This window comes from Sinocyclocheilus grahami, unplaced genomic scaffold, assembly GCF_001515645.1.
Source record: "Sinocyclocheilus grahami isolate Dianchi unplaced genomic scaffold, SAMN03320097.WGS_v1.1 scaffold253.1, whole genome shotgun sequence".
In the NCBI taxonomy this organism is placed as follows: domain Eukaryota; kingdom Metazoa; phylum Chordata; class Actinopteri; order Cypriniformes; family Cyprinidae; genus Sinocyclocheilus; species Sinocyclocheilus grahami.
This window is the reverse complement of record NW_015505432.1, coordinates 1,723,208-1,747,303: the sequence shown is the minus strand read 5'-3', so window position 1 is coordinate 1,747,303 and position 24,096 is coordinate 1,723,208. Positions and strand designations below refer to the sequence as shown.

The 24,096-nt window shown below is 38.3% G+C and overlaps 3 protein-coding genes across 3 annotated transcripts in view; 1 reads left to right on the top strand and 2 right to left on the bottom strand.

Moving 5' to 3' along the window:
- Window positions 1-9,085, bottom strand: part of LOC107598595 (cone cGMP-specific 3',5'-cyclic phosphodiesterase subunit alpha'-like) — a 20,026-nt gene extending 10,941 nt beyond the window's left edge. Inside the window, exons 1-21 of the mRNA XM_016289987.1 lie at window positions 8,464-9,085; window positions 6,718-6,870; window positions 6,136-6,225; window positions 5,919-6,059; window positions 5,761-5,835; window positions 5,617-5,681; window positions 4,100-4,166; window positions 3,576-3,623; window positions 3,241-3,390; window positions 3,016-3,159; window positions 2,872-2,937; window positions 2,615-2,761; window positions 1,905-2,012; window positions 1,716-1,825; window positions 1,542-1,629; window positions 1,357-1,457; window positions 1,165-1,272; window positions 1,017-1,080; window positions 854-928; window positions 674-757; window positions 324-477 (exon numbers count right to left, since the gene is read on the bottom strand). Coding sequence (XP_016145473.1) covers window positions 324-477; window positions 674-757; window positions 854-928; window positions 1,017-1,080; window positions 1,165-1,272; window positions 1,357-1,457; window positions 1,542-1,629; window positions 1,716-1,825; window positions 1,905-2,012; window positions 2,615-2,761; window positions 2,872-2,937; window positions 3,016-3,159; window positions 3,241-3,390; window positions 3,576-3,623; window positions 4,100-4,166; window positions 5,617-5,681; window positions 5,761-5,835; window positions 5,919-6,059; window positions 6,136-6,225; window positions 6,718-6,870; window positions 8,464-8,931 — 2,506 coding nt within the window. The 5' untranslated portion in view covers window positions 8,932-9,085. The remainder of the gene's footprint in view (window positions 1-323; window positions 478-673; window positions 758-853; window positions 929-1,016; window positions 1,081-1,164; window positions 1,273-1,356; window positions 1,458-1,541; window positions 1,630-1,715; window positions 1,826-1,904; window positions 2,013-2,614; window positions 2,762-2,871; window positions 2,938-3,015; window positions 3,160-3,240; window positions 3,391-3,575; window positions 3,624-4,099; window positions 4,167-5,616; window positions 5,682-5,760; window positions 5,836-5,918; window positions 6,060-6,135; window positions 6,226-6,717; window positions 6,871-8,463) is intronic.
- Window positions 9,086-13,852: 4,767 nt separating this feature from the next.
- On the top strand, window positions 13,853-15,646 carry LOC107598599 (retinol-binding protein 4-A-like). Its single transcript, XM_016289991.1, has 6 exons — window positions 13,853-13,945; window positions 14,037-14,156; window positions 14,237-14,373; window positions 14,468-14,574; window positions 15,116-15,328; window positions 15,416-15,646. The coding sequence occupies exons 2-6, from the start codon at window positions 14,055-14,057 to the stop codon at window positions 15,433-15,435; spliced, it is 579 nt and encodes a 192-aa protein (XP_016145477.1). The 5' UTR covers window positions 13,853-13,945; window positions 14,037-14,054; the 3' UTR covers window positions 15,436-15,646.
- A 395-nt stretch (window positions 15,647-16,041) lies between these two features.
- On the bottom strand, window positions 16,042-24,033 carry LOC107598597 (centrosomal protein of 55 kDa-like). Its single transcript, XM_016289988.1, has 9 exons — window positions 23,922-24,033; window positions 23,530-23,730; window positions 23,177-23,437; window positions 21,090-21,134; window positions 20,848-20,998; window positions 20,498-20,757; window positions 18,295-18,366; window positions 17,800-17,925; window positions 16,042-17,695 (listed from the first exon to the last, which is right to left on the bottom strand). Exons 2-9 carry the CDS (start codon window positions 23,710-23,712, stop codon window positions 17,486-17,488), a joined length of 1,308 nt encoding a protein of 435 aa, XP_016145474.1. The 5' UTR covers window positions 23,713-23,730; window positions 23,922-24,033; the 3' UTR covers window positions 16,042-17,485.
- Window positions 24,034-24,096: the final 63 nt, after the last annotated feature.

Genomic DNA, 24,096 nt, shown 5'->3' with positions numbered 1-24,096 from the left:
GAAAGTATTCTCATAGCTTCGTAAAATTACGGTTGAACCACTGATGTCACATGGACAAACAGATGTCCTTGCTACGTTTCTGGGCCTGGGAATATTTCAGTTGCGTTGCATTGTTTCGGAGCGCAGGGTCAGAAAGCTCTCGGATTTAATCAAAAATATCTTAATTTGTGTTCTGAAGATGAACGAAGGTCTTATAGGTTTGGAACAACATGAAGGTGAGTAATTAATGACAGAATTTTCATTTTTTGGGTGAACTATCCCTTTAATCTACAATCCCTGTCCACAAACGAACAAAAAGATGTCAACTATTGGGTCCAACATACCTTTTTTAGCCTGCTCCTCTTCTAGTCGTTTTCGTTCATTCTCTATAGCGTCTACTTTTGCTTGATAAATATCAGCCAGTTCCTTCCAATGGACCCTGTTGTTGTTCAGACCATCGAACATGGGAGTGATCTCTTTGTGGAACCTTGAAAATTCCTGTACAAGAAAAGAGGCCTGTTACTGCAAGCATTCACAAGCACACCAGTAACTGCCGATCCATCATTCCCTGTCAGAACACTTAAGCAATGTTGTGCTGACATGCCAGGAAGAGGCCATTATGGACAGATGCCCCATTTACATGGATGTCTGGATTGTGCAAAAACAAAATTGATTGACAGTTGGGTGGATTTACCTTGTACACAAACGAGCACACGAAGTCAATGAAACCACACTGCATTTTCGGAAGTTCATCCGACTTGTTCCTGTCCATCATGGGCTGAGAAAAGATTCAAAGGATACGTATTCTCATTCAAGCACTACTTTTATCACAATGCGACCTTTCTAAAAGCAAAACTGATCTCCACAAACTTACAATGGGTTGTTGGTCTAGCACAGTCCTCTCCAGGTCTCCCTGCTCCCAGAATTCAGCAGCCACCATGAGAGCCACCTTCGGATAGAGCGTGTTTAGGTTAAATGAATGTCTTTTAACCCAATGCTGGATAATCTTAGCCATGAATAACCAAAGTTGCACCTACTTTGCTCTGGACCTCCCATGGCTTGGTAATGGCAGACAAGTCACATCCAGTCATCATCATTGCCCTGTTTGGAATCAAACACATGTCTTCAAACTCTCAATTCAGTATGTTCTCAAGTAGCAGGGTTCTACTGAGAAGTGATGCTTACATAATGATTTCCTTCCTAATGGGATTGTTGGACACATAGGCAATCGCTTCCTTCTCATCAGCCATTGGTTCGGTGGCATCAACGATCTTCTGGAACATGGTCCTTTTTCTGGGTTGGGAAGAAAATGGGATCATCAACAATACGATATGTTTAAGAGTGTCTCTAGATGAAGGCATGCTCTTGAGAGCTTACTTGAAATACAAGGCCAGGTCAGTCGCAATGATGCAGACATCGTGCAAGTGCTGGACTGTCTCAAACTGGCGTTTCTGCAGACTTTGGAAAATGTTAACGCTCTGTAAAAAAAGAGCCACAAAATAAAGTTTACCTGGCCGTCATATTGAGCTCTGGAACACTTTGTGCTTTATGACATAACAAACCTCTTCTGCCATCAGCGTTTTGCTGTAATCAAGATGGTGCCTTTCCAAGATGGAGGAGCCATGGAGCTTGGCCAGTGGTGATGTGCTCCTGCATTGGAAATGGATTGTGAGTAAAATGCCTTCTGTGTCTTTTTTGAAAATATTAGTAGTAAAAAAATATATATGCTAAATTACTTTGTCTGGTAGAGATTGTTGGTACCCCTGTGGTCAATGTCGTGACAGAATGCAGCCGCTACCATCGCAAAGGCATCAAGGTCGGAGTAGTATTTTCTCAGCCTTCCAGTCTTTTGGGAAAGCAAATGATATTCAGTATTACAGCCTCTTTGGTGGCAAATAGCATGATGTGTGGATTAAAAAACCTACTTGCAGAAGACAGAACATGGTCTGGCCTACGTTAAACCCGTGCCTCCAGTTATGGTAGGTGATATCTCTGTAGCCTTTTCGTACAGTGTACATCCATTTTGTCAGGACCTGGAGCAAGTGTAGACCCCAAAAAAATGTCATCCCAAAGCTGAAGGAACTACATGAAAGTCCAATAACAGTTGACATGTAATTCCTCATTTACAGATTTGTTGCCAAACAGTTGCATTTACAGGCCCAGATTTTTTTTTTCCATAAAAAAATGGAAGTTTGTGAATGGTGGACATCTGATTTCTGTGGAAATCTGCTGAGCTTTCTGTGCGAGTCTGGTAATCGCTAATCACCTGCTAAAATTAAACACAGGCTCTAGTAATAAGATGAGTGCTGCTTGGAAAATTAGCCTTGAGCGGTTGTTGCACTACACGTCCATTTATATGTATGTGAATGCTGAATACCGGCAACACAGACCTCTTCTGAATTAAAAGCACACTAACTTTAAGGCTGCAAATGTGCAATGTTGCAGGAAATTGGTGTAAATTGTCTATTTTTATAGTTTGGATTTATTATTATTTGTTAAATTGACGTGTTTAAATAAGAAACCACAGAGCATGACATCACATCACGACTGTTGCACTGTTCAAAGAAATACAGTATACGGTAGTTTGACCGCCCCAATATATTATTTTGGAAATGATGGTAAAGTCCAGTCTCACCTCTGCTGGCACTTTGAACTTCTCTACCACTCCAAGTTCAAAGAAACAGCGAATGCCACACTTGATAAGGTCAAGCTCAGAGACAGGCAAGTCACTAAAACTAAATAATAGCAGATCGACATCTTTGGCTTCTGGAATGTTGGCTCTCTGTGTATTAAAATACAAGTAGATACATTTAAAAAGTCATGTTCAACATTTAAGATCAATAATATGTTCGTTATGAATATATTGGTTCAGAGTAAAAAAAAAAGTCATACCAAGAGTTTGTACATTTCTCTCTGATCGCAGTCCTCAGGGTTCATGTCAAACTTCTCCTTCGTGTTCTAACGAGACAAAAAATGTTTAGTTAACATAATAAAGACTGCAGTTTCTTTAAAGCATGAGCTTGTATGATGCCTCACCAGAATCTGTTGGACTTCAGCTGGGGTGGCTTTGGTCTGGTATATGACCATTTCCGCTGCAATCTCTCTTCTCCACTCTGTCCGATTCAGTTTGTCATATGTGTCACAATTCAGTACAGACCATCCTAGGAACTGTGTTAGGGCCTAAAACGTCAGAAAACCACATTAGTGTTGCAGCACGAGATTAAAAGGAGCTAACGGGATGGTGACCATTTAACGACTCACTTCAGTAATTTGTTCATCCTGCTCATCGAATGGCTTGCCATCTTTCCGATTGAAGAAAGTGGCAACACCCACAATTTCTTCTTTCTTGTTGACAATAGGAAGGGACAGGACGTTTTTGATGACAAAACCCGACTCGTCCACAGCTTCTTTCTGAAGAGTGAATCAATTAAAAGAGTGGTATTTACATTCACCTTGTCAATAACCTAATCAAAATGATGACTAAAATAAAGTGTTTTCTGTCTCAGTTTGAAGGTTACAGGTTTGTGTCTATTTCAGGTGTGGATCAGGAACAGTATGAGCTCTGAGAGGGTTTATCCTAGAATGGATTACAGTACCTGGAATGTAAAGTAATCATCAGCAGCAACATTCATCATGTTACAAATCTGGAGAAAGAAAAATAAAACAAGATTTCCCTCAGTCAACATAAGCGATAATACAGCAAGTAGTCGTTTACCCCATTGAGTAGCTCATTTAACTTGGGTTAAGTCACTGGTCTCAAACTCAATTCCTGGAGGGCCACGGCTCTGCACAGTTTAGCTCCAACCCTAATCAAACACACCTGATCCAGCTAATCAAGGTCTTCAGGATCACTAGAAACTTCCAAGCAGGTGTGAGTTGGAGCTGGTTGGAGCTAAACTCTGCAGAGCTACAGCCCTCCAGGAATTGAGTTTGAGACCTCTGGGTTAAGTAGTTATTTAACCTGGGACATTTTTAGAATAAGTGTTTGTACAAGGGCACTGGTGAAACCAGAGCTGAGCTTTAACCATTTTGTCACACAAACATTATTAAACATAACTTTTGAATACTGTACTGTTACTATTTCATAGTATTAGATTTTAAGAAAATATTTTGGACTTACAAAGCCATTTTCAGCCACATAGGTGGGGAGGCCGCTAACAAGTGCCCAGTGGTCGACAGGAGGAGTTCTGGAAGCAGAAACATTCAAATGAGAGAGGCTGGTAAGCTAGTATGCTATATGGGCAAAAGTATGTGGACACCCAATTACGGCTACTCTAATACGTCTGTTGAACTGCTAGATAATGCAACTATCAAATCAGCCAATCACATGGCAGCAATTCAATGCATTTAGGTATGTAGACATGGTCAGGCGATCTGCTGAAGTTCAAACCGAGCATCAGAATGGGGAAGAAAGTTGATTTAAGTTGGTTAGATGGGCTGGTCTGGGTATTTCAGAAACTGCTGATCTACTGGGATTTCCTCACACAGTCATCTGTAGGGTAGCCTATATAGAGAATGGTCCAAAAGAGAGAAAATATCCAGTGAGCTGCAGTTCTGTGGGCAAGAAGGTTGCCTGGTATGGTAAGTCTCGATTTCTTCTGTGACATTCAGATGGTAGGGTCAGAATTTTATGACATGAAAGTATTGATCCATCCTGCCTTGGGTCAGGCTGCTGCTGCTGCTGCTGGTGGTGTAATGGTGTGGGGGATATTTTCTTGGTAAATTTTGGGTCCCTTAGTACCAACTGAGCATCATTTAAACACCACAGCCTACCTAAATATTGTTGCTGACCATGTCCCTCCCTTTATGGCCACAATTAACCCATCTTGTGGTGGTTACTTCCAACATAACGTGGAATGTCACAAAGCTCAAATCATCTCAGACTGGTTTCTTGAACATGACAATGAGTTCACTATACTCAAAATGGCCTTCATAGTCATTAGATCTCAATCCTTTAGAGTACTTTATGTTTGGGATGTGGTGAAACGGGAGAGTCACATCATGGATGTGCAGCCAACAAATCTGCAGCAGCTGAGTAATGCTGCCATGTCAATTTGGACCAAAATCTCTGCGGGATGTTTGTAGCACTTTGTTAAATGTATGCCATGAAGAATTAAGCCAGTTCTGAAGGCAAAACCTGGTATTGGTAAGGTGTACCTAATAAAGTTGCTGGTGAGAGTATGTGCCTGTTTAGAATTTCACTTCAAAACTATAGGCATTAATCGAGAGTGGTCTTTCTGAAAAAATTCCAATAGATCAGCTTTTTGGGTTCCCCAAAGAACCTTACAGTGAACAGTTCTTAAAATAACTATTTTTCGTAGTGTGAAGAAGAAGAATCTAAAGAACCCTTTATGCAGTTGAAAAGGTTCCATGGATGTTAAAGGCTCTTTATGGAACCATAGATGCCAATAAAGAACCTTCATTTTTAAGTTTGAAGGGTGTCCATTTGGGTTCAGGTCTGGTTCAGGCCTTATGTACAGTTCAGTTTATTTTCTGCCAAACCTATTAGAAAATGGTGTCCAGATACAGTGTTTCCCATGTAGTTTTCTGTATGTGGTAGAATATGACTTATGACATTTTAGTTTTTACAATATGAGCAAAGAACGTGTTTTTATGCATTAAAAAAATTATGCTTACGGTATGACTTTGATCTCTTCTTTGCTCTCTAAGAGATAATCAATGATCTTGTAGAAGTTGATTTCCTGTTAGAAGATAGAAGAAGTTGTAATAATACTAGACAGCAATACTGACTTGTTTACCGAAGAGAAACAAATCTGTTACCCTGCCGTCAGGTGTCTTTGGGCCTTTGTACGGCTCCACATCTCCCAATTTAACCGGCCACTCATCGTAGAACTCCTAAACAATCAAAGCAAGGTTGAGTGTTTTCATGAATCGCTGATCAATGACCAAATGGAGGATGATCACTATATGTCACAAACCTTTTCTTTGGTCATGTCCAGAAGGCCGACAGAGTACCTCTCGCACAGGAGGTAGGTCCTGACGGTGTACAGGGCCTTGTGAAACTGTCGCTCAATGTCCGTCAATTCTTCAAACACTTTGCTCGCAGTCCATAGAAGAACCTGTGGCAGCAGTTTACAGTCAGAGTCAAGATCCAAATCACAGTCAAATATTAAGTGTTGTAGTCCGTAGCATTACCTGGCTTCTTCTAGATTCCACATTATACATGTATGAGGTGTAATGCTGTAGGGCAATGACTGTGGCGAAGGTGATGTACTTGGAGAAGAGCTGAAAAACATTTGTAAAACATTTACTTGATAAAAAAAATGTCTATGCTTATACTGACAAAGTGAAATTGTAGTCTTAAAAAGGTCCGTTCACACCAAGAATAACTATAAAGATAACTAACTTTAATTATATTAGCATCCACACCAACGCACCACAACGTTCTGTTTATTATATGCGTATGCTGTAGTTTTGTCGTCTGCCGCTTTAAATGCTTGTGAGTCAGGTGAATTCTAATTGGCTTTCAACGTTTTAATCGTTCAGTTGGGAATAAAACGTTTCTGGAAGAAATTCCAGCGATATCGTTCATCTGTCTCGTTAGCTTTATAGTAGTGGTGTGAAGTGTGAACCTCATGGAATAGGGCAAATAATCTGATCAATCTGATTCAGCACAAATTTGAGGTCAGTATCACATGATTTGTGCTTTGCAACTGTAGGCCCATAGTGACCGTTTTAAAAAGATTTTTACACCGATGTCATTTTTCAGATACTCACGTCTTCATCTGCTTTGGAGAATTCATTTCCTCCCACTTTGTTTATTACCATGACCACACCAAGTGGGTCTTTCCCGTTCATGAGAGGGGCAGCCAGCATGTTTTTAGTGGCGTATCCTGTTTGCTTGTCCACAAAATCACTGAATTTGGAATTCTAAGGAACAAATACATTGGTTAATGTTCCATACAGCTGTTTCATAATGCACTGGTTGAAATAGAAATGGGTTAAAACTGCTTAATACATATATACTTGAACTTTACTTAAGTATACTTACTAAAATAAACTTGAAGTATACTACTTTTTGGTAAGAGTATCTATTAATTCCTCCATAATTTTAGCCAGTAGGCTACAGCATGTTTGCTTATATAACAAAATTATAACATTTCTGTTATATAGGCATTCATGAATAAAAAATGTGAAACATATTTTCATATTATTAATATATATATATATATTTTTTCAAACTCGAAAACTTAAGAACTTAATTTCTAAATTAGACGTTTTAATCAGTCATAATAAGGGCTGCATCTAATAATTAAAATGATCTCTTTAAATAAGACATTTGGATTTGTTCTCTTGTCACTGAGACTAATTCTACCTAAATTTACACTTCTGTGTTATGAAGGTTAATAGATTTAACCCTGTCTCGGCCACTTAAGCTGAGCTTGCACTGGTGTGCCATGATCAAACACCATGCTGGTATTTATAGCATACGTATGCATCTTTAATTATGTTTTTTTTTTAAATTAATTATCATGCTACTCATATAATGAATTGAAGGCTGGATGGATATGCTGGATGAAGTACATTTTGTTTGCTAAAACTTTGGTATTTGACATTTTATTGTAGATTTAATGTATACAACTTTGCAATGAATATAAATATGTAACATCTTTCTCAGCAGTTTTACTGTTGGCTTATTTAGAAAGCATATAAAGAGTAATTCTCACTTTCACAGTTTATTTTCATAAGTAAGTATTCTTAATTTTGAGTTAACAAGTGCTGATGCTTTGGTTAAAAAACTTGGCGCATGTTAAAAAAAACTTGACAGGACAGTCATTTGTTACTAAATAATATCAAGATGCAGCAGGCTATCAGGAGCAGAGAAAATAAGCAGCTTTTCTGCAGGGGGTTGACTGACCTCCACAGTCACCACGGGACAGAACAAGTTTAATCCTTTGTCAAACGAATAGTCGACTTTCAGGTAACAGGCCTGCCTAATAAACCTAAGAAGATGATTTGCTTGCAACTTACCGCGTGTCTTTTTATAAATGAATGTGTGCAAAGCATATTAGAGCACTATAAAAAGCAAAAACACAGCTCTTGCTCTATGACCTAAAAAGGCGTTCCCATCTGTAAGCTAATGTCATTTGTTTAATTCAGTCATATTAACATAATAATTGTATGCAAAATAACAATACATTGATTATAGATCAGTTTTATTTACCCTGTTTATTTCTTTGCTCCAAGTATTGTGGCATTTAAAAATTAGAAAATTTGATCTCAATCCATAAAGCAGCTGAATGCCTTCAAACTCTATAAATTACTTGCAATGTAACCCCCTTAAGTTGAAATTAATTTGTTATAATTTGCTTTAATATATTTTGGTATTAATTATTTGTAAATTATTTAGTTTTTAACTTTTTTTTTTTTTTAATTCATTTGATGCATGTAATATTTTTTTGCAGAGCTTTAATAAAGGTTAAAAGGAGAGCTATAAAAGACATCTTTGCCTCTTTTACTCACCTGTTTGACATCGGGAACATTAGCTGGTTTTTTGGTGGTCACTATTTGGCCAACTATGCCAATGTCAGTAGGGAAGACAATTTCAGATTGAGGGTTGACCAAGTTTGCCTCGTATTTCGAGGTAGGGGTGACATCGAAAAGACACGTAGCGAGCTCGGGGATGCCGTTTCTGGCTCGGCATATGAAATAGCTGCAGCGGTCTGCGTTCACCAGCATACATATCCTCTGCAGGACCTTGTGCATGGCCTTTTCCATAATGGGCTGCGAATGCATTTCTTTGATCATGTCAAAGATGATGGTGGCCTCCTGGATTTGGCTGACATCCTTGAACGAGGCCGGATCTTTGATGTCAAGGTTCTCGGCAAAAGCGGCGGCGATGACCTCGCATCGGACATTCTTGTCGAAATACTCTTTGGCAAACTGAGGGTTATTCTCCAAGTATTTTTCAACACTATCCTTGTCTGCCATTTTGAAGTGTGCTTCTCTGCTCGTCCTCTCACAGATTCATTACTTGTGGGGAGTCAGGATGAAAAGTGAAGCTTCTCAAGGATACCCTCCTTCAGATAGGTGCATCCTCCAGAGCAGAGATCAGTGCAGGTCTCCTCCGACAGGCTGCCAGAGAATAGTGGCTTACAGGCTGAAGGGATCAAAGTGGCTGCTAATTAAAGTGACGTCATGACATTAAACCCCTAAGCTTTCTTAACCTGCAAATCCCCACCCTGATCATTTCATGTTAGACAATCCAGTCGGAGTCAAACACCTCTGTTTTCTCTTGGGGAGAAAGTGTCGGTACACGACATGATATTTGTCACATTGGTTTGTCGATTAGACTGATCGTGTTTCTGATCTAATACACCAGTGTTTATGGGTCCATTGGGCCCAGTACGCACACAGGGACAGCGTCTCTTATATATATGCTTATAGCACTTGCTTAAAATCATATATTTACTACATAAATGGACAAGTGATATGTCAGTCACCTGAATGCAAATGTCTTGTAAGCATTGTCCTTATTAAATCTAGCTCTCAAGCGCTCCGAGTAAGAAAATAAATTCTCAGAATTGGGCTATTATTAGCAGTTTTTTGCACTTTCTGCACCCAGAAAAGATGCTGGACACCAAGGATCTATTTCCAATGATAGGATTAGACCCGATCTGCCAGTCTGCCAGATGTATAAAAGGATCTGTCTCCTTTTTCTCTGATGTCGTGGAAGTGTCAGGCATCCAGAATGTAAAAAAGAAAAATACTTGCATCATATGTACCTGGCTTTGTAAATCCAGGATTAAGTAAAAGTGATTATCAGGATATCCTCTCTTGAAGGGACAGAGCCTGGCTTGGCACTTCAGAGCGCTCACACGTTTAAGTTCACAGCAAGGAGCCGACAGACAGAACAATGCTAAATTTACCACACTCACCATTCATTTAATTGGATGTTGATTGATAAAATGTCACACATGCAATGTATTAAACAGCCAACTGTGTCTGTAGAGCCTGATATGCTTGCATGTGAACAAAAACAAACAAGTGCGTTATGTATTTATTGATGGACTTTGAGCAGACAAGTGCATGGAGAAGGTTTGGAGATATTAGCTTATTTTGAGATCTCTTCACCTCAGGCTTGCAGTAAAGTCTTGAGTTGTTGAGACCCTAGGGTTGGGTACCAAAACCCGGTACCAATATGGCACCGGTACCTATGTAAACGGTATGTACTAGAACCGAATCAGAATGCAGATTTCAGTGCCTCATTTTGGTGCCATGCCTGAGCGATCGATTGAAATATTTGTCCTCTGGTTCTCTGAAACGAATGTAAGAAGCATCATCACCGGCACTCCGACTTAAAAGCTCAACTCGGGAAACGAGAGCATCCGAGGAGTGCGTGAATGCAGCAATTACACTTGCTCTGATGGCAGCAGGTAGACTTCCGTTAACTAAGCTAAACATGCTTAAATTAAAATGCCTAAAGCTAAACTTCCCTTGTATTCACATTTCTAAACTTGTCCAACAAATGAGAACATTATAACCTTTTTATTCCACAACACCAGTCAAATGCTTCCTTTTGCTCCACACACTGCTCCGGGTGTGTGTTCACGGTGTGTGTGTGTTCACTGCTGTGTGTGTGCACTTTGGATGGATAAATGCAGAGCACTAATTCCGAGTATGGAGGCTTGAATAACACAGATAAACTATATTGTCACAGTCGAGTGTTTATTGTCTTTGTTTTATCATTCAAAACGTTTATATGTTCTGTTTACTCAGTTACAGCTATAATATCGATGTCTTTGTCCGTATAAGGGATTTCCTGGAGGGTCATGAGTTCCGCTGTGTCTGGATATGTGGATTTTCTGTGGGAGGGCGCCCTCTGGCATCCAGTATGAATGAAACAGACATCATGTGTTTATAGTGCTACTGGCCAATCCATCATTTTGGGGGAATTTTTATTTATTTGTTTTTTTAATAAGTATCGGTTCAGGCACCGTTTAGGCACCGGAACTGTTTTAAAAGTATCGATTTGGCACCGGTATAGAAAAAAACCAACCGATACCCAACCCTATTGTTGACACATATCTGTGCTGATACATGCAAGACAATATCAACAGTCCATCAGCATCACCAAGTTTTCTGATATTTACCCGCTCATTCCCAAACAAACAACCAAAAAGGATCACCATTTGTATGTCAAATATTGTCTGCTGCACTTCAGCCTAAAAGCAAGATCTAATGAGCTGAGATTAGGCTTAGTCAGCTTGATATCAAGATCTGGTTTGCCTAACTTGTATTAGTAATGTTGCAAATAAAGCATTGGAAGATTTAATAGCATTTGTTTACAAACCTCCCATAAAAGTTGTAGTTGCAATACCATTTTTCATTTTCATTATTATTTAAGATAATAACAGATAATGTTCAGTCAGATGGTCATTATCATAAAATAAATGTTGTGTACCAGCTGACCAGTACTTTATCCTGTTGTTTTACATAGATGCTTACTAAATGAATAAATAAATGCAGTGGTAAATTCCGTTTATCCGGCGTAAAACATGTGCCAAATCGGTTGTGCGGATCACTCACTGTTAGTGTGGGTCAAACAATGTTTTGCTGCTGTATGTGCCGTTTTGTAACAAGTTACATAACTTTGTCTCTTACTTTTAGTTTTTCAGAGCAGGGGAATTTAGGTCACTTTGAGTTGTCCCTCAACTGCATGACTTACGTCAGTGCAACTGTTGGCTCCAAATAAGTCCTGAAAAACTCAACAGAGGTTATTTAAGAGACAGCAAATTTAAGATTCCTGTACATGTTCAGGTGCTGATTGAACAAACAGAACATAGAAGGAGAACTGGACTTTGATTTGCACTTAGTTCTCTGTTTTCAATAAGAAAAGACCAAAATTCTTTCATTTTTATTAATTTTGTCTCTTTCAAAAGAATGAAAACCAGCCTTGAACAGCAACAGAGTGAATTATTGTAAGTTGGCAAATGGGAGACAATTTGATACTATTACAAACCTGAATACACTTTTAAATGCGGTTTTACAAATGCTAGAGCTGTGGCTTTCAAAATAACAGATTGCTATCAAATAGCACACCCAGATTCCCGACTGAAGATGAAGATTTGACAGAGCAGCCATCAAGAGTTAGAGAATATTCATTGCATTTGGACTATGCATTCAATTAGTTTTGTGAATTGGTATGTTTTGTTAGTTAGGTCGCAAAGAAATATGGAGCTGAGTATCATTAGCGTTACAGTGAACCAACAATTAACACCATGTTTTCTAATAATATCTCCCAAGGGTAGCATGTACAGGGTGAAAAGCATAGGTCCTAGTACTGAGCCATGTGGTACTCCATAGTGAATTTTGATATGATACCTCTTCATTTACTGCTACAAACTGATAACAGTCAAATAAATACAATTTGAACCAAGCCAATGCAGTTCCACTAGTGCCAACATAATTTTTGCATCTATTCAAAAGACATTGTGGTCGGTAGTGTCAAATGCAGCTATAAAGTCTAGAGAGATACAACCATAATTGGGTAAGTGCAAAGTCATTTGTAACTCTAATAAGAGCAGTCTCGGTGCTGATTTGGTCTAAAACCTGACTGGAAATCCTTGCAGATACCTAGGATTCTGCCAGTTCAAGTATTTGTGAAAGAGAAGGGAGAATCAAGATAAGTCTTGTAGTTAACTAATTCTCTAGGATCAAGTTGTATTTTTACCTAATGAGAGGCTTTTCAAGCCAGCTTGAAAATGTTTGGGATATATCCTAATGACAATGATTAAATAATAATACTATTAAGAAGAGGATCTATGACTTTTGGAATTATCTCTTTCAGTAGCTTATTTTGTATAGGGTCTAATATACAACTTGTTTATTTTGATGTTTTAACAAATATAGACAACTCTTCCTCTCCAATAGCGAAAAATGAATGGAATTGTTCCTCAGGGGATCTATAGTGCACTATATATCCTAATGACAATGATTAAATAATAATACTATTAAGAAGAGGATCTATGACTTTTGGAATCTCTTTCAGTAGCTTATTTTGTATAGGGTCTAATATACAACTTGTTTATTTTGATGTTTTAACAAATATAGACAACTCTTCCTCTCCAATAGCGAAAAATTAATGGAATTGTTCCTCAGGGGATCTATAGTGCACAGTCTGATGTGATACTGTAGCTGATGGCTGCATGGTTATAATATTCTCTCTGATGGTATTAATCTTGCAAGTAAAGAAATTCACATAGTCATTGCTGAAATGCTGTTTGGAAATCTTTTGATCTATTTCTCGTTAATGTAGCCGCTGTATCAAATGAACACATCGGGTTACATTGTTTTCTTCTAAAAGAGTTGAAAAGTAAAGCAGTTTTGAGGGCCTTTCTGTAGGTAACAATCACTACCCTTCCATGGAAATCTTTTGATCTATTTCTCGTTAATGTAGCCGCTGTATCAAATGAACACATCGGGTTACATAGTTTTCTTCTAAAAGAGTTGAAAAGTAAAGCAGTTTTGAGGGCCAATTTGAAATACCTCGTTTTCTTTTCTGCCTGCTGTGCTCTTTTTTTCTGGGGCTGCTCTCTTTAGGGTGCAAGTGTGATACAGTACCATTTTTCTATTGCATTGTTGTAAATTATTTTAAAAGCTTTATATTTAAGAGCGTAAATAGGTTCTGTGTTCACCGAACAGATATGTTCCCTCTTGAAGAGGCTTCAGGGAATGTAACGCTCAAGCTGTTGTGCAATCCAGCTGCAACCTAGAGAAAAACACTTTAGGTGATGAGCAAAGGTCAACACTACTGTGTTCCCTGTGAATACCTGAATCACAGCTGTTGTGTAAAAATTTTGTCCAATGACAGGGATGGTGGAGACTGAATTTTGGGTCTTTGGGTGGGATTATGAAATACCCCCAGAAGCGCGTCCCTGTATAAAAGCACCTCACAGGAATCCAGCTGCAGCACTACAGACACACTTCAGATACTGTGATCAAGGTACGCATCTTGAGCATTAGGATTTTTTTAAAGGACAACAAAGTAATACATTTTTTGGTCATTTCATAACTGTTGTACTCATTTTTCACAGCTCAAGCACAGAAGCAGCATGCTTAGGCTTTGCATAGCTCTCTGTGTCCTGGCGACATGCTGGGCGCAGGACTGTCTGGTGAGCAACATCACCGTCAAACAGGACTTTGACAGGATGAGGGTAAGTTAACCAGTGTTTTTCTTCTTTCCATACGTTGATTTTGAGCTTTCGTTCCTCATATTTGTCCACTGACCTTGCAGTATCAAGGAACATGGTATGCCGTGGCCAAGAAAGACCCCGTTGGGCTTTTCCTTCTTGATAATATTGTCGCCAGTTTCAAAGTGGAGGAGGATGGAACCATGACAGCCACCGCCCTTGGAAGAGTCATCATTCTCAAGTGAGTTTAAATGGCATTTTATGCTGTTGTGGCGCAAAAATCGTACTTAGGCAGAAGAAAGGATTCTATTTTCACATACTTTTTTCAACTTCAGCAATTGGGAGATGTGCGCCAACATGTTTGGCACTTTTGAAGATACAGAAGACCCTGCTAAGTTCAAGATGAAATACTGGGGAGCCGCAGCATATCTCCAGACTGGATGTAAGTGTATATTATTATATATGTTGCTACATAAAAAGTTCAACAGGTAAAATTCAACAGGTTAAAAACTGATCTTGCAAAAACTATGCAAATGGTTAGTTGATTTTTTTTGTATATGTTTTTTTATTTTATTATATAACTTAAAATATGTAATATATGTATATATTTTCAATTTATATATTATTTAATAATCTTTAATAACATTTTTCTTTATTTAAAATTGATATTACATTATATACATATGTAAATTATTTCAATAATTTACATATATAATGTAATATCAATATATACATATGTAAATTATTTCAATAATTTAATCATCTTTTAAAACCTCTTTTCTTTATTTTTATGATATTATGATATATTGATGTATTATATATCATAACATTTATTTTATAATATATATATTTTTTGATGACTCAAACGCAGATGTATTGTAAGCATGGTTCTTATTAAACCTAGCTTGTGAAATATGATGAAATCATGTTACGTAAAACCCGACAGTTCATCTGCTCATGACCTGTCTCTGACCGTTCCACAGATGATGACCACTGGATCATTGACACTGACTATGATAACTACGCCATCCACTACTCCTGCAGAGAGCTTGATGTGGATGGAACCTGCTTGGACGGTTATTCCTTCATCTTCTCCCGGTATCCTGATGGCCTGAGGCCTGAAGACCAGAGGAATGTGACGGAGAAGAAACAGGACATCTGCTTCCTGGGCAAATACAGACGCGTTGCACACACTGGTAAGATGGTTGAGCCACACACGATTATTATTTAGATTCACTCATAAGTTCTAAATGTGCTGATGTGTTTTTTTTTTCATTATGCAGGTTTCTGTGACACTGCCTAAACGACCACTACACAAAGAGCTTCGGAGGATGTAATCTGACATGTTTTATATTTTGAACAAATATGTAAATACAGACAATAAGCATGCTACTTAATAAAAGACAATGCATAATAATTTTGCACAAAGCAAAAGTAAAAATGTTTAATAACAGTAAGTTGCAGGATGTAACTGTCTTTTTTTCAAATAAAATTGGGGGGGGGGGAAAGTATAATTACTGAATTCAGTGATTGATGCTAGTAAACTCACTGTCACGGCAGGTTTCTGTGACACTGCCTAAACGACCACTACACAAAGAGCTTCGGAGGATGTAATCTGACATGTTTTATATTTTGAACAAATATGTAAATACAGACAATAAGCATGCTACTTAATAAAAGACAATGCATAATAATTTTGCACAAAGCAAAAGTAAAAATGTTTAATAACAGTAAGTTGCAGGATGTAACTGTCTTTTTTTCAAATAAAATTGGGGGGGGGAAAGTATAATTACTGAATTCAGTGATTGATGCTAGTAAACTCACTGTCACAAAGGTTTTATCAAAGGTTTGTTTGAACTCGTATGAACTAACAATACAAACAGAGCTGGCAAATTAATGCTTTTTGTTGACAGATCTACTAACAAACACGTTGTGCAACTTGGACCATGATACAAAGTAACTGCTGTCAGCACACAGATTATATATCAGTCTGAGGAAATAATCACATTCAGCCAATCAGCCACTGCCATTATTAACCTTCCTTCAAAATGTAATAAACATGTTTATATTATATACAGGTACATATACATTTATGTACAATATTTATAAAGCTCTGTTAATTTGCATTCTAATTAGAAACATCATTAATTTTTTTTTTCATTTTTAATATATATAAAAGCAGGAATTATATTTATATAGTTAAGATTTATATCACTAAAATCAGGTTATAAGATTAAATAGTTGAGATTAAACTAGTTATATAATGCATTCTATAAATATATAGAAAATAATACAAATGATTTAATATTTTCAAGAAATCAGATTACACTTTTGATATATGCACTAAAAATAAAAGCACCATTTAGTCTTGAAATTTCATACGTTATATAAATGTCAACTGAAGAGCATAAATGACCTCAGTAGGACATTGGAAGGATTCTACAAAATTATTTGGACTTGTCCAGTTTTTCTCTCATATCGTTTGCCTGGTGGTAAAATAATGCATGGCACTTCCCTAGAATTAGACCCGTTCTCCTCCGGCTACTGTGCTTCACTTAATCCCATCTTTAAATAGTTTAATGCAGGATTTACACATGCAGTCTAATTCAAGACAGATTTGGTTTGCAAAGTAAGTACTGACGGATGCTAATGAGTGGCTCCCAGCCATCTAACACTTCAGAGGTACCATGAGGATACAAGGGCAAACTAGAAAACAAACCACAGTCTTTTTCCATTTATTCATTCAAGTGGAGTACACAATTCAGTGAAGGACTCTGTAAATAACCTTATTTTTAGGTACAACACTGATTGAAAAAAAACAAAAAAAAAACTGAATACAATAAATAAAGCAATATTTAGCATATGTAAGAAAACTGCAAATAAAAGATCAACCTTGTCACCAAAAGAGAACTAAGCGGAAAAAAAAACATTCATTTTTTTAAAAATTCATAAATTAAAATATTTTTGAAATATGCCCCATGTAAACCGCTACTATGAATATTCTAGGAAAGTTCCTTCAAACTTTTTTTTTTTTTGACTACTTATATTTGTTCTTCAAAATAATAATAAAACACTTGTTAATATAAAAATACTGAAACATCGTCGGCGCCAATAGCCTAGTGGGCAGTGCGCCGACATATAGTGCCGTTGCGCTCCGGGCGTCCCGAGTTCGAGTCCCGCCCCCCTCTCTCCTACTTCGCTTCCTGTCACTGCTATACTGTCCTATCAAAATTAAAATGCCAAAAATAAATCTTTTAAAATAAAAAATTCTGAAACATTTTTTTGGAATGGTGGCTACAATAAAAAGTCAAAAAGTGCCCTAAACAAAGAAGTTTTAGCACAAAGCGTGTGTTTTAGCTGAAGCAGTAGTCGAGGTGGGCTAGCAGCTCTCTGTGCTGGCTGGTGGGATATGAAGCGCCACAGTTTGGACACTCCAGGATACTCTCATCTAGTATGTTATGGACTTTAGATGGAGATGTGGTTTGATCTTGAATAGTAAGTCTTTCAAAATCCATCCTGTTATAGGAGCTGGGCTCAGAGAAGCGAGACTCTCTCTGCTGTTTCTGAGGCACAAGGTCAAAACAGGCACATTATTACACAAGAAAATGATAGTTACTGTATGTCAATGATCATGTCAGGACACGTCACAGAATATCTCAGAACTCACGGCAGACTCCAGGCGTGTAATCTGGTCTCTGGCCTTACGAAGCTCTTTTAAAACTTTCTGCAGCTGGTGCTGTAGAGTTTGACGGTCCAGTTTATCACTTTCAGATTCTTTGGCCGACAACTGGATCTATAAGATGGTCAGTGACAGTGGCTTCTTTTTTACTTGTCATTTTATACATTTTCAGCAGAACTTGACATTTAATGTGGTGTCCTACACATGAATGCATGAGTGAATTTTCCAAAAAACTACATATTAAAAATTATATATTAAATTATAAAAATTATTTTTATATAAAAAAAATTATTATTATATATATATATATATATATAATTATAAAAAAAAAGAATAAATTATATTATATAAAATGATTTATAAAATAATTATTTGATCAATTATTGTATAGTATTTTTGAAATTGAATGAAATTGAGAAGCGTGCTGGATGTTTCATTCACAGCTCTACTATTAACGCTAGTGTTACAGGATGATCCAAATACCTGTTGTTCCAAAACAGTGATTCTTTTCTTCTCCTCCTGCTGATTCATCAGGGATTTCTGCAGTAGATTCACCTTTCAGAACAGAAAACATTTAGCTTTTAAACTTTTATTCATCTTTTATTTCCTAGCAGATATAGTGACTGCACAAATGAGCTGCTTCAAACTTAATTTTACAACTAACAGTGAAGTCATGAAAACACATGTGATTTATGTTGTGACCAAAATGTTCAACAAATACAACTCTAATAATAAGCTTTTTTTTTTTTTAAATATAAACTTTTGACTAATAAACATTATGCATGCCTACTGCCTATGAATTTCCAGTAAACTCTCATGAGCTTCTGAAGAGAAGCAAAGTCTTAAAGTTTTTGACACTAATATAGTATTATTAAAGATATATATTTTTTCACTAAATTGCACTTGCCAAATTAAAATGCATAATGTATATTGGCATTAGATGGGCTGTTGGCCACCCTGCTCTCTAGATATTGACCATTAAAAAAGGCTGTTACTAAAATAAAATAACAATAACACCACCACAAAAAATTATTATTGTCTGACAAAATTTTTTAAATTATTTTAGGAGAAACCTTTTTTTCTCCTAAAAGGTCCTAATAATAATATATTTTCTTAATAAAAACATTGTCTAGTACAAGTCTGTTTCAATCTACCACCCAGAATGAGGTTTACACAAGAAAAGAAGAAGAAGAAAAAAGTCTGTCAGCAGATTAAGAAAAATATGAACTTAATTTAAAAGGCCAAAAATGTCTTAAAGGTGGGGTAAGTGATTTCTGGTAGCCAATGTTGACATTTGAAATCACCAAAACAAACACGCCCCTACTCCAAAAGGGTATCGCCCCTATTTTGATAGCTCCGCCCCACATATACGTATGCATGTTCTGTGAAACGAAGCAAAACCAATGTTACACCGTGTCTACACCAGACGCGAGTGGCGCGGCGTAACAAAATACTATAGAACTCATTATAATCAGTGATGCTGTCTACACCATACATATATATAGTCTACACTGGATGCGGCGCGGCATGACATGACAAATCCCCGACAGAAAACTGCTGCTGCGTTCTATTCATGACGTATTGACACAAATTTCAAATGATTTTCAACGGTCGCTTTGTCACGTCCAGTGTACTAGACAGAATTTAGCTGTTGCGGCGCAGACACTGTGTTAGGGGCCGTTCACATATCGCGTCTTTTGCGCGCTCAAGTTCGTTATTTCAAATGTAGATGCGCGGCAGGCACGCTCATAATGGAAGCGACGCGGTCGCGATGCTCACGCGGTGCGACGCGCTCATTTTTTCCAGGCGCGACCGCGCCGCATCGAGATAAACACATTTGAACTTTTCAGAATGCTGCAAGCGTACCGCGGGTCATGTGACAAGAACCAACCAATCAGCTTCATCCTTTCCCGTAACAACATTGAAAGCTCAGCCAAGATGAAGGAACAGCTGATCATAGCTGTACAGGGATAGCCATTTTTAAATAAATTTAGTAGAGCTACTGCAAGCGATTTTTAGTGCTGCAAATCCATTTACACTTTGCTGAAACTTCCGCGTCTTCATGGACAGCGCAGGTCATGGTTGCTTAGCAACGGCAGACGCCTCCGGAGCGCAAGCACCCGAACGCTTTGGGGGAAAAGCAGAAAGCGGCGCACCTAGCGTTTTCCCACACGTTTTTAGGTGCGATATGTGAACGGCCCCTTACTCTCCTATCGAGAAGAAACAAAGCAACCTCGGCGTCCGATCGCAGGCCTTCCGCTCCTTGAGTTCTCTCCAGTGCTGGAAAGCTGATCCGATATTTACACGGGTCCTACTTCTTGCCTTAAGCCTTATTTTGTTCCGCAGACAGTTTCCTCTTTTGTTTTTCTTTCTGTCGCTCGGCTCAGCTAATGTCCATCCTGTGCACTGAACGCTCTCTCCTCCACATCATGAGTAGACACGCCCCTTACTGCTGATTGGCTACAAGTTTGTTTTGCTAGTCGGCCCGAATCAGTTTTCTAAAGCGTTTTTGAAAAATCGCTTACCCCACCTTTAATTTTTAGTTAATTTAACACTTAATTAGAATTTTTTCAAAAATGCATTTTTCAAAGTAAATGCATCTTGATTTAAAAAATGTCAGATTTTGTAAGTGAAAATAGGACAAAAATACCAAGTATCTTTTGCACTGAATGATTCCCATCTGTACCTGCATCAGTAGTTCGGCCACCCTCTTCCTCTCCTCCTCCAGCTCTCCCTGCAGTCGAGTGGTTCGCTCTGATGAACGCCTCCTCTCCTGCAGAGCCTCCCGCTCGCGCTTCCTCTCCTCCAGGAGCTGCTCCCGGGCCTGAGCCGCTTCCCTGCTCTTCTCCTCATACCTTCCTCTCAGATCCTCCAGTTCTGTCTGGATTCGGCTGACTCGGGCGCGTTCGGTCTCCAGCTCACGCTCAGCCACATGTCCGGACTGGCCTGTGTGGCGAGAAGAGAGAGTGAATGATGCTACTGCATTAAACAGACCCTATATGACCATTTTGAGTGAGTATTTTTAAAGCTTTGTACAATCTGAATTGGCTTCTTTGTGCTGTTGTTGGAGTGCTTGATTCGCTTCATTTAGCTGCGTCTCTAACTCTTTGGTCCTGGCCAAAAAGCCCTGAACGTAGGCCTCCCGCTGCTGGTCATACACAAGCCAGTTATGGTTCTTCTCCAGAGCCTGGACTCAAAGACAGAGAGAGAGCGACAACACATGAGTCTGGAAGAAACACCAGGAAGCTCTTATCTGAACTCTTGAGATGTGAACTCACGTCTCGCAACTGCTCCTGAACCACCGCAAGCTCACCAGACGGAACCTGTCACGACCAATGACACAAAAACATCAAAATAAACACTGGCTAAATGAGCAAAAATTCAATCGCAAAGAATCATAATGCATCTCATAAAAAGGATAGACAAAACCTTTTACGTCTTATATTTAGCAATGTTCACCTATACAATACAATATTTATTTGTAAAGCACATTTAAAAACAGCCGAAGTTGACCAAAGTGCTGCACATAATGGAATTTAAAAAAAACTCAAGAATAAAATGAATAAAACAAGACTTTCAAATTTAAAACACAACAATTGAACCAATGATCAAGGGGTTTTGAAAGCTAGAGAGAATAGATATGTCTTTAACGCCCTGTTGAGAGCTGTCAAACTGATCATTACAGGAACTTCATCCAACAGGCCATCAATCTCTTAAAAGGAAAAGGAAGAATCGCCCTGAACATTAACCTTACTACAGCATAGGAACTCTGGACTGAATCTATGCAGTCTGAACTTTTCTTGACTGAAGACTGTGTGATTGAGTTGACCGATGAAATTTGGGTTTGCGCTTAACTGGTTATGGGGAAAACAATATCACACAATATAGATTATTACAGAATTTGAACAAGGAACACAAGCATAATATTTATCAAATTAAGTATCAATAAACTGTAGTATAAATATTATATTCGTAATTATAAACACAAGAATTAGTTGTGGTCTACCAACATCAGTCCCTCAACACTAGTTAGGCAACTTCTCGGCGCAAGAAACTAGTTATTTGATGAAACACTGCCATCTATTGTGTGAACCTGACCATGCTTTCATTTGCTTGGAAACATCCTTATATTAAATGACAGAATATTACATAAAAAGATGAGATAGTTTTAATACGCGCATAACAAGAAAGGCAGTTCTGTTTGTATTTGCCTGTATTAAAATATAATTATTTATATTATGGCACAGATGATTTGTTGGCCAATTATTAATAATGCTTATTATTATCAATGTTGCTTACATTTTTTGTGGAAACTTAGATTCCCCCCCCCCCAGGATTCTTTTATGAACAGAAAGTCCAAAAGAACAGCATTTACTTTTTTAAATAGAAATGCTTGTGTAACATTGCGTGTCCTTGCTGAAAAAAACAAAAACACATTTCTTCTTCTACTTCTTTTTTTAAACCTTACACCAAACCTTTGGTAGTACATCACTGTTTCAAGAAATATTTGAAGCAGAACAGCTGTTTTCATCATTGATAATATAATTTGATACCACAAAACCAGTCACAAGTAGCACGGATATATTTGTAGCAATAAGCCAACATTGTACGAGTCAAAATGATTGATTTTTCTTTTACGTCAAAAATCATTAGGATATTAAGTAAAGATTATGTTCCATGAAGATTTTTTACCGTAAATATATCAAAACTTCATTTTTGATTAGTAATATGCATTACTAAGAACTTCATTTGGACAACTTTAAATGCGATTTTCTCAATATTTGGATTTTTTTTGCACCCTCAGATTCCAGATTTTTAAATATTGTCCAATCAAAACAAACCATACATCAATGGAAAGCTTATTTATTCAGCTTTCAGATGATGCATAAATCTCAATTCCCCCCCCCCCCAAAAAAATGGACCCTTATGACTGGTTTTGTGGAAAAGGGTCACAAATAGAAAACCGTTATTTTAAATATTAGTATATTTCACAATATTACCGTTTTAACTATTTATGATCAAATTCATGCAGCCTTGATGAGCAGAAGAGACTTTCCTCAAAAATATTTCTGAATCATAATTAATCCAAAATTGTTCCAACCGAAACCGCACAGTTTAAGCTCAAAATCCTTAACAGGACATTTGTAAAATAAAACTCTGCCATATGAAGGGTCTGAACTGGGTCCTGGAGGGCCGGTGTCCTGCAGAGTTTAGCTCCAACTTGCCTCAACACACCTGCTTGGTAAGTTTCTAGTATGCCTATTAACAGCTTGATTAGCTGCTTCAGGTGTGTTTAATTGAGGTTGGAGCTAAACTCTTCAGGACACCGGCCCTCCAGGACCGAGTCTAAAGTCACCTCCCCTACCTTCTGCTTCTGAAGTGTGTCACACCTCTCAGAAACAGCACAATACTTGTCTTTCAGGTCTTCGGTCTCCTTGGAGAGAGCCTGAAACGGTGTCTCTCTCTGTTGGGCCTCCTGTTGTTTCTGCTCCAGCTGGCTCTGCAATGAAGACACCACGTCCCCGTGAGCGGCGCGCAGCTGCTGTCTGAGGCTGGAGATCTCCTGCTCCTTCCCCAGCAGCTGCTGCGAGCTCCTCTCCCTCAGCGTCTCCAGGGCCAAGATCCTCTGCCAGATAAAAAAGGGAAAACACCTTCATAACAATACTCCTTGTTTTGTAGAAATGTAAGGCATCACAGAAAAAGACACAGGCATCTCACCTCCAACAGTTTGGTTTGGTCCGAGTCTGGATGTCTTCCAGCTCTCTTCGTGTCCTCCAGGCTTTTCTTCAGCTGCTGGTTCTCTCTCTTCAGTTTCTCGATCTCCATCTCCACTGGTTTGGAGCTGCTGCTTTTAAAGCCCAGTTTATTCACGATAGTCTCCTTGGCCCCCTTCGCCGCCATGTCTGGACTGAGTGAGGTCTGGACATAAAACATGTAAAACTAACCATAACCACATCGAAACGAACGACTCGACCCACTGATCTCTCTCAGGTAACGTAACGTTAACTTACTTACAGCACAGTTATAGCGAATAGCGAAAGTCCGGTTTAAGAGCGTTATACAATTATATCTAGATAAAACAAATCAATTGTAAAATAATATTTACTTACGACAAGAACGAGCGCCTAGGTGAGGAAGTATATCAACCTCAGCCTGTGAAAACGGTCCTGTTTCACTTCCGTGATAATGAAAACAAGTTTAAATACGGCGCGTGCTGCGTCATATCCGCCGGAACATGAGATTCTGCACGCGCTGAGATTCTGTAACTTATGTGAAATATCTCGC

Coding starts and splice junctions, on each gene's coding strand:
- LOC107598599 (XM_016289991.1), top strand. CDS start 14,055: ATGCTTAGGCTTTGCATAGCTCTCTGTGTCCTGGCGACATGCTGGGCG. Junction 14,575..15,115: donor AGCATATCTCCAGACTGGAT/GTAAGTGTATAT, acceptor ACCGTTCCACAG/ATGATGACCACTGGATCATT. Junction 15,329..15,415: donor CAGACGCGTTGCACACACTG/GTAAGATGGTTG, acceptor TTCATTATGCAG/GTTTCTGTGACACTGCCTAA.
- LOC107598597 (XM_016289988.1), bottom strand. CDS start 23,712: ATGGCGGCGAAGGGGGCCAAGGAGACTATCGTGAATAAACTGGGCTTT. Junction 21,135..23,176: donor ACACACTTCAGAAGCAGAAG/GTAGGGGAGGTG, acceptor TGGTCGTGACAG/GTTCCGTCTGGTGAGCTTGC. Junction 18,367..20,497: donor TGGCCGAACTACTGATGCAG/GTACAGATGGGA, acceptor CTGTTCTGAAAG/GTGAATCTACTGCAGAAATC.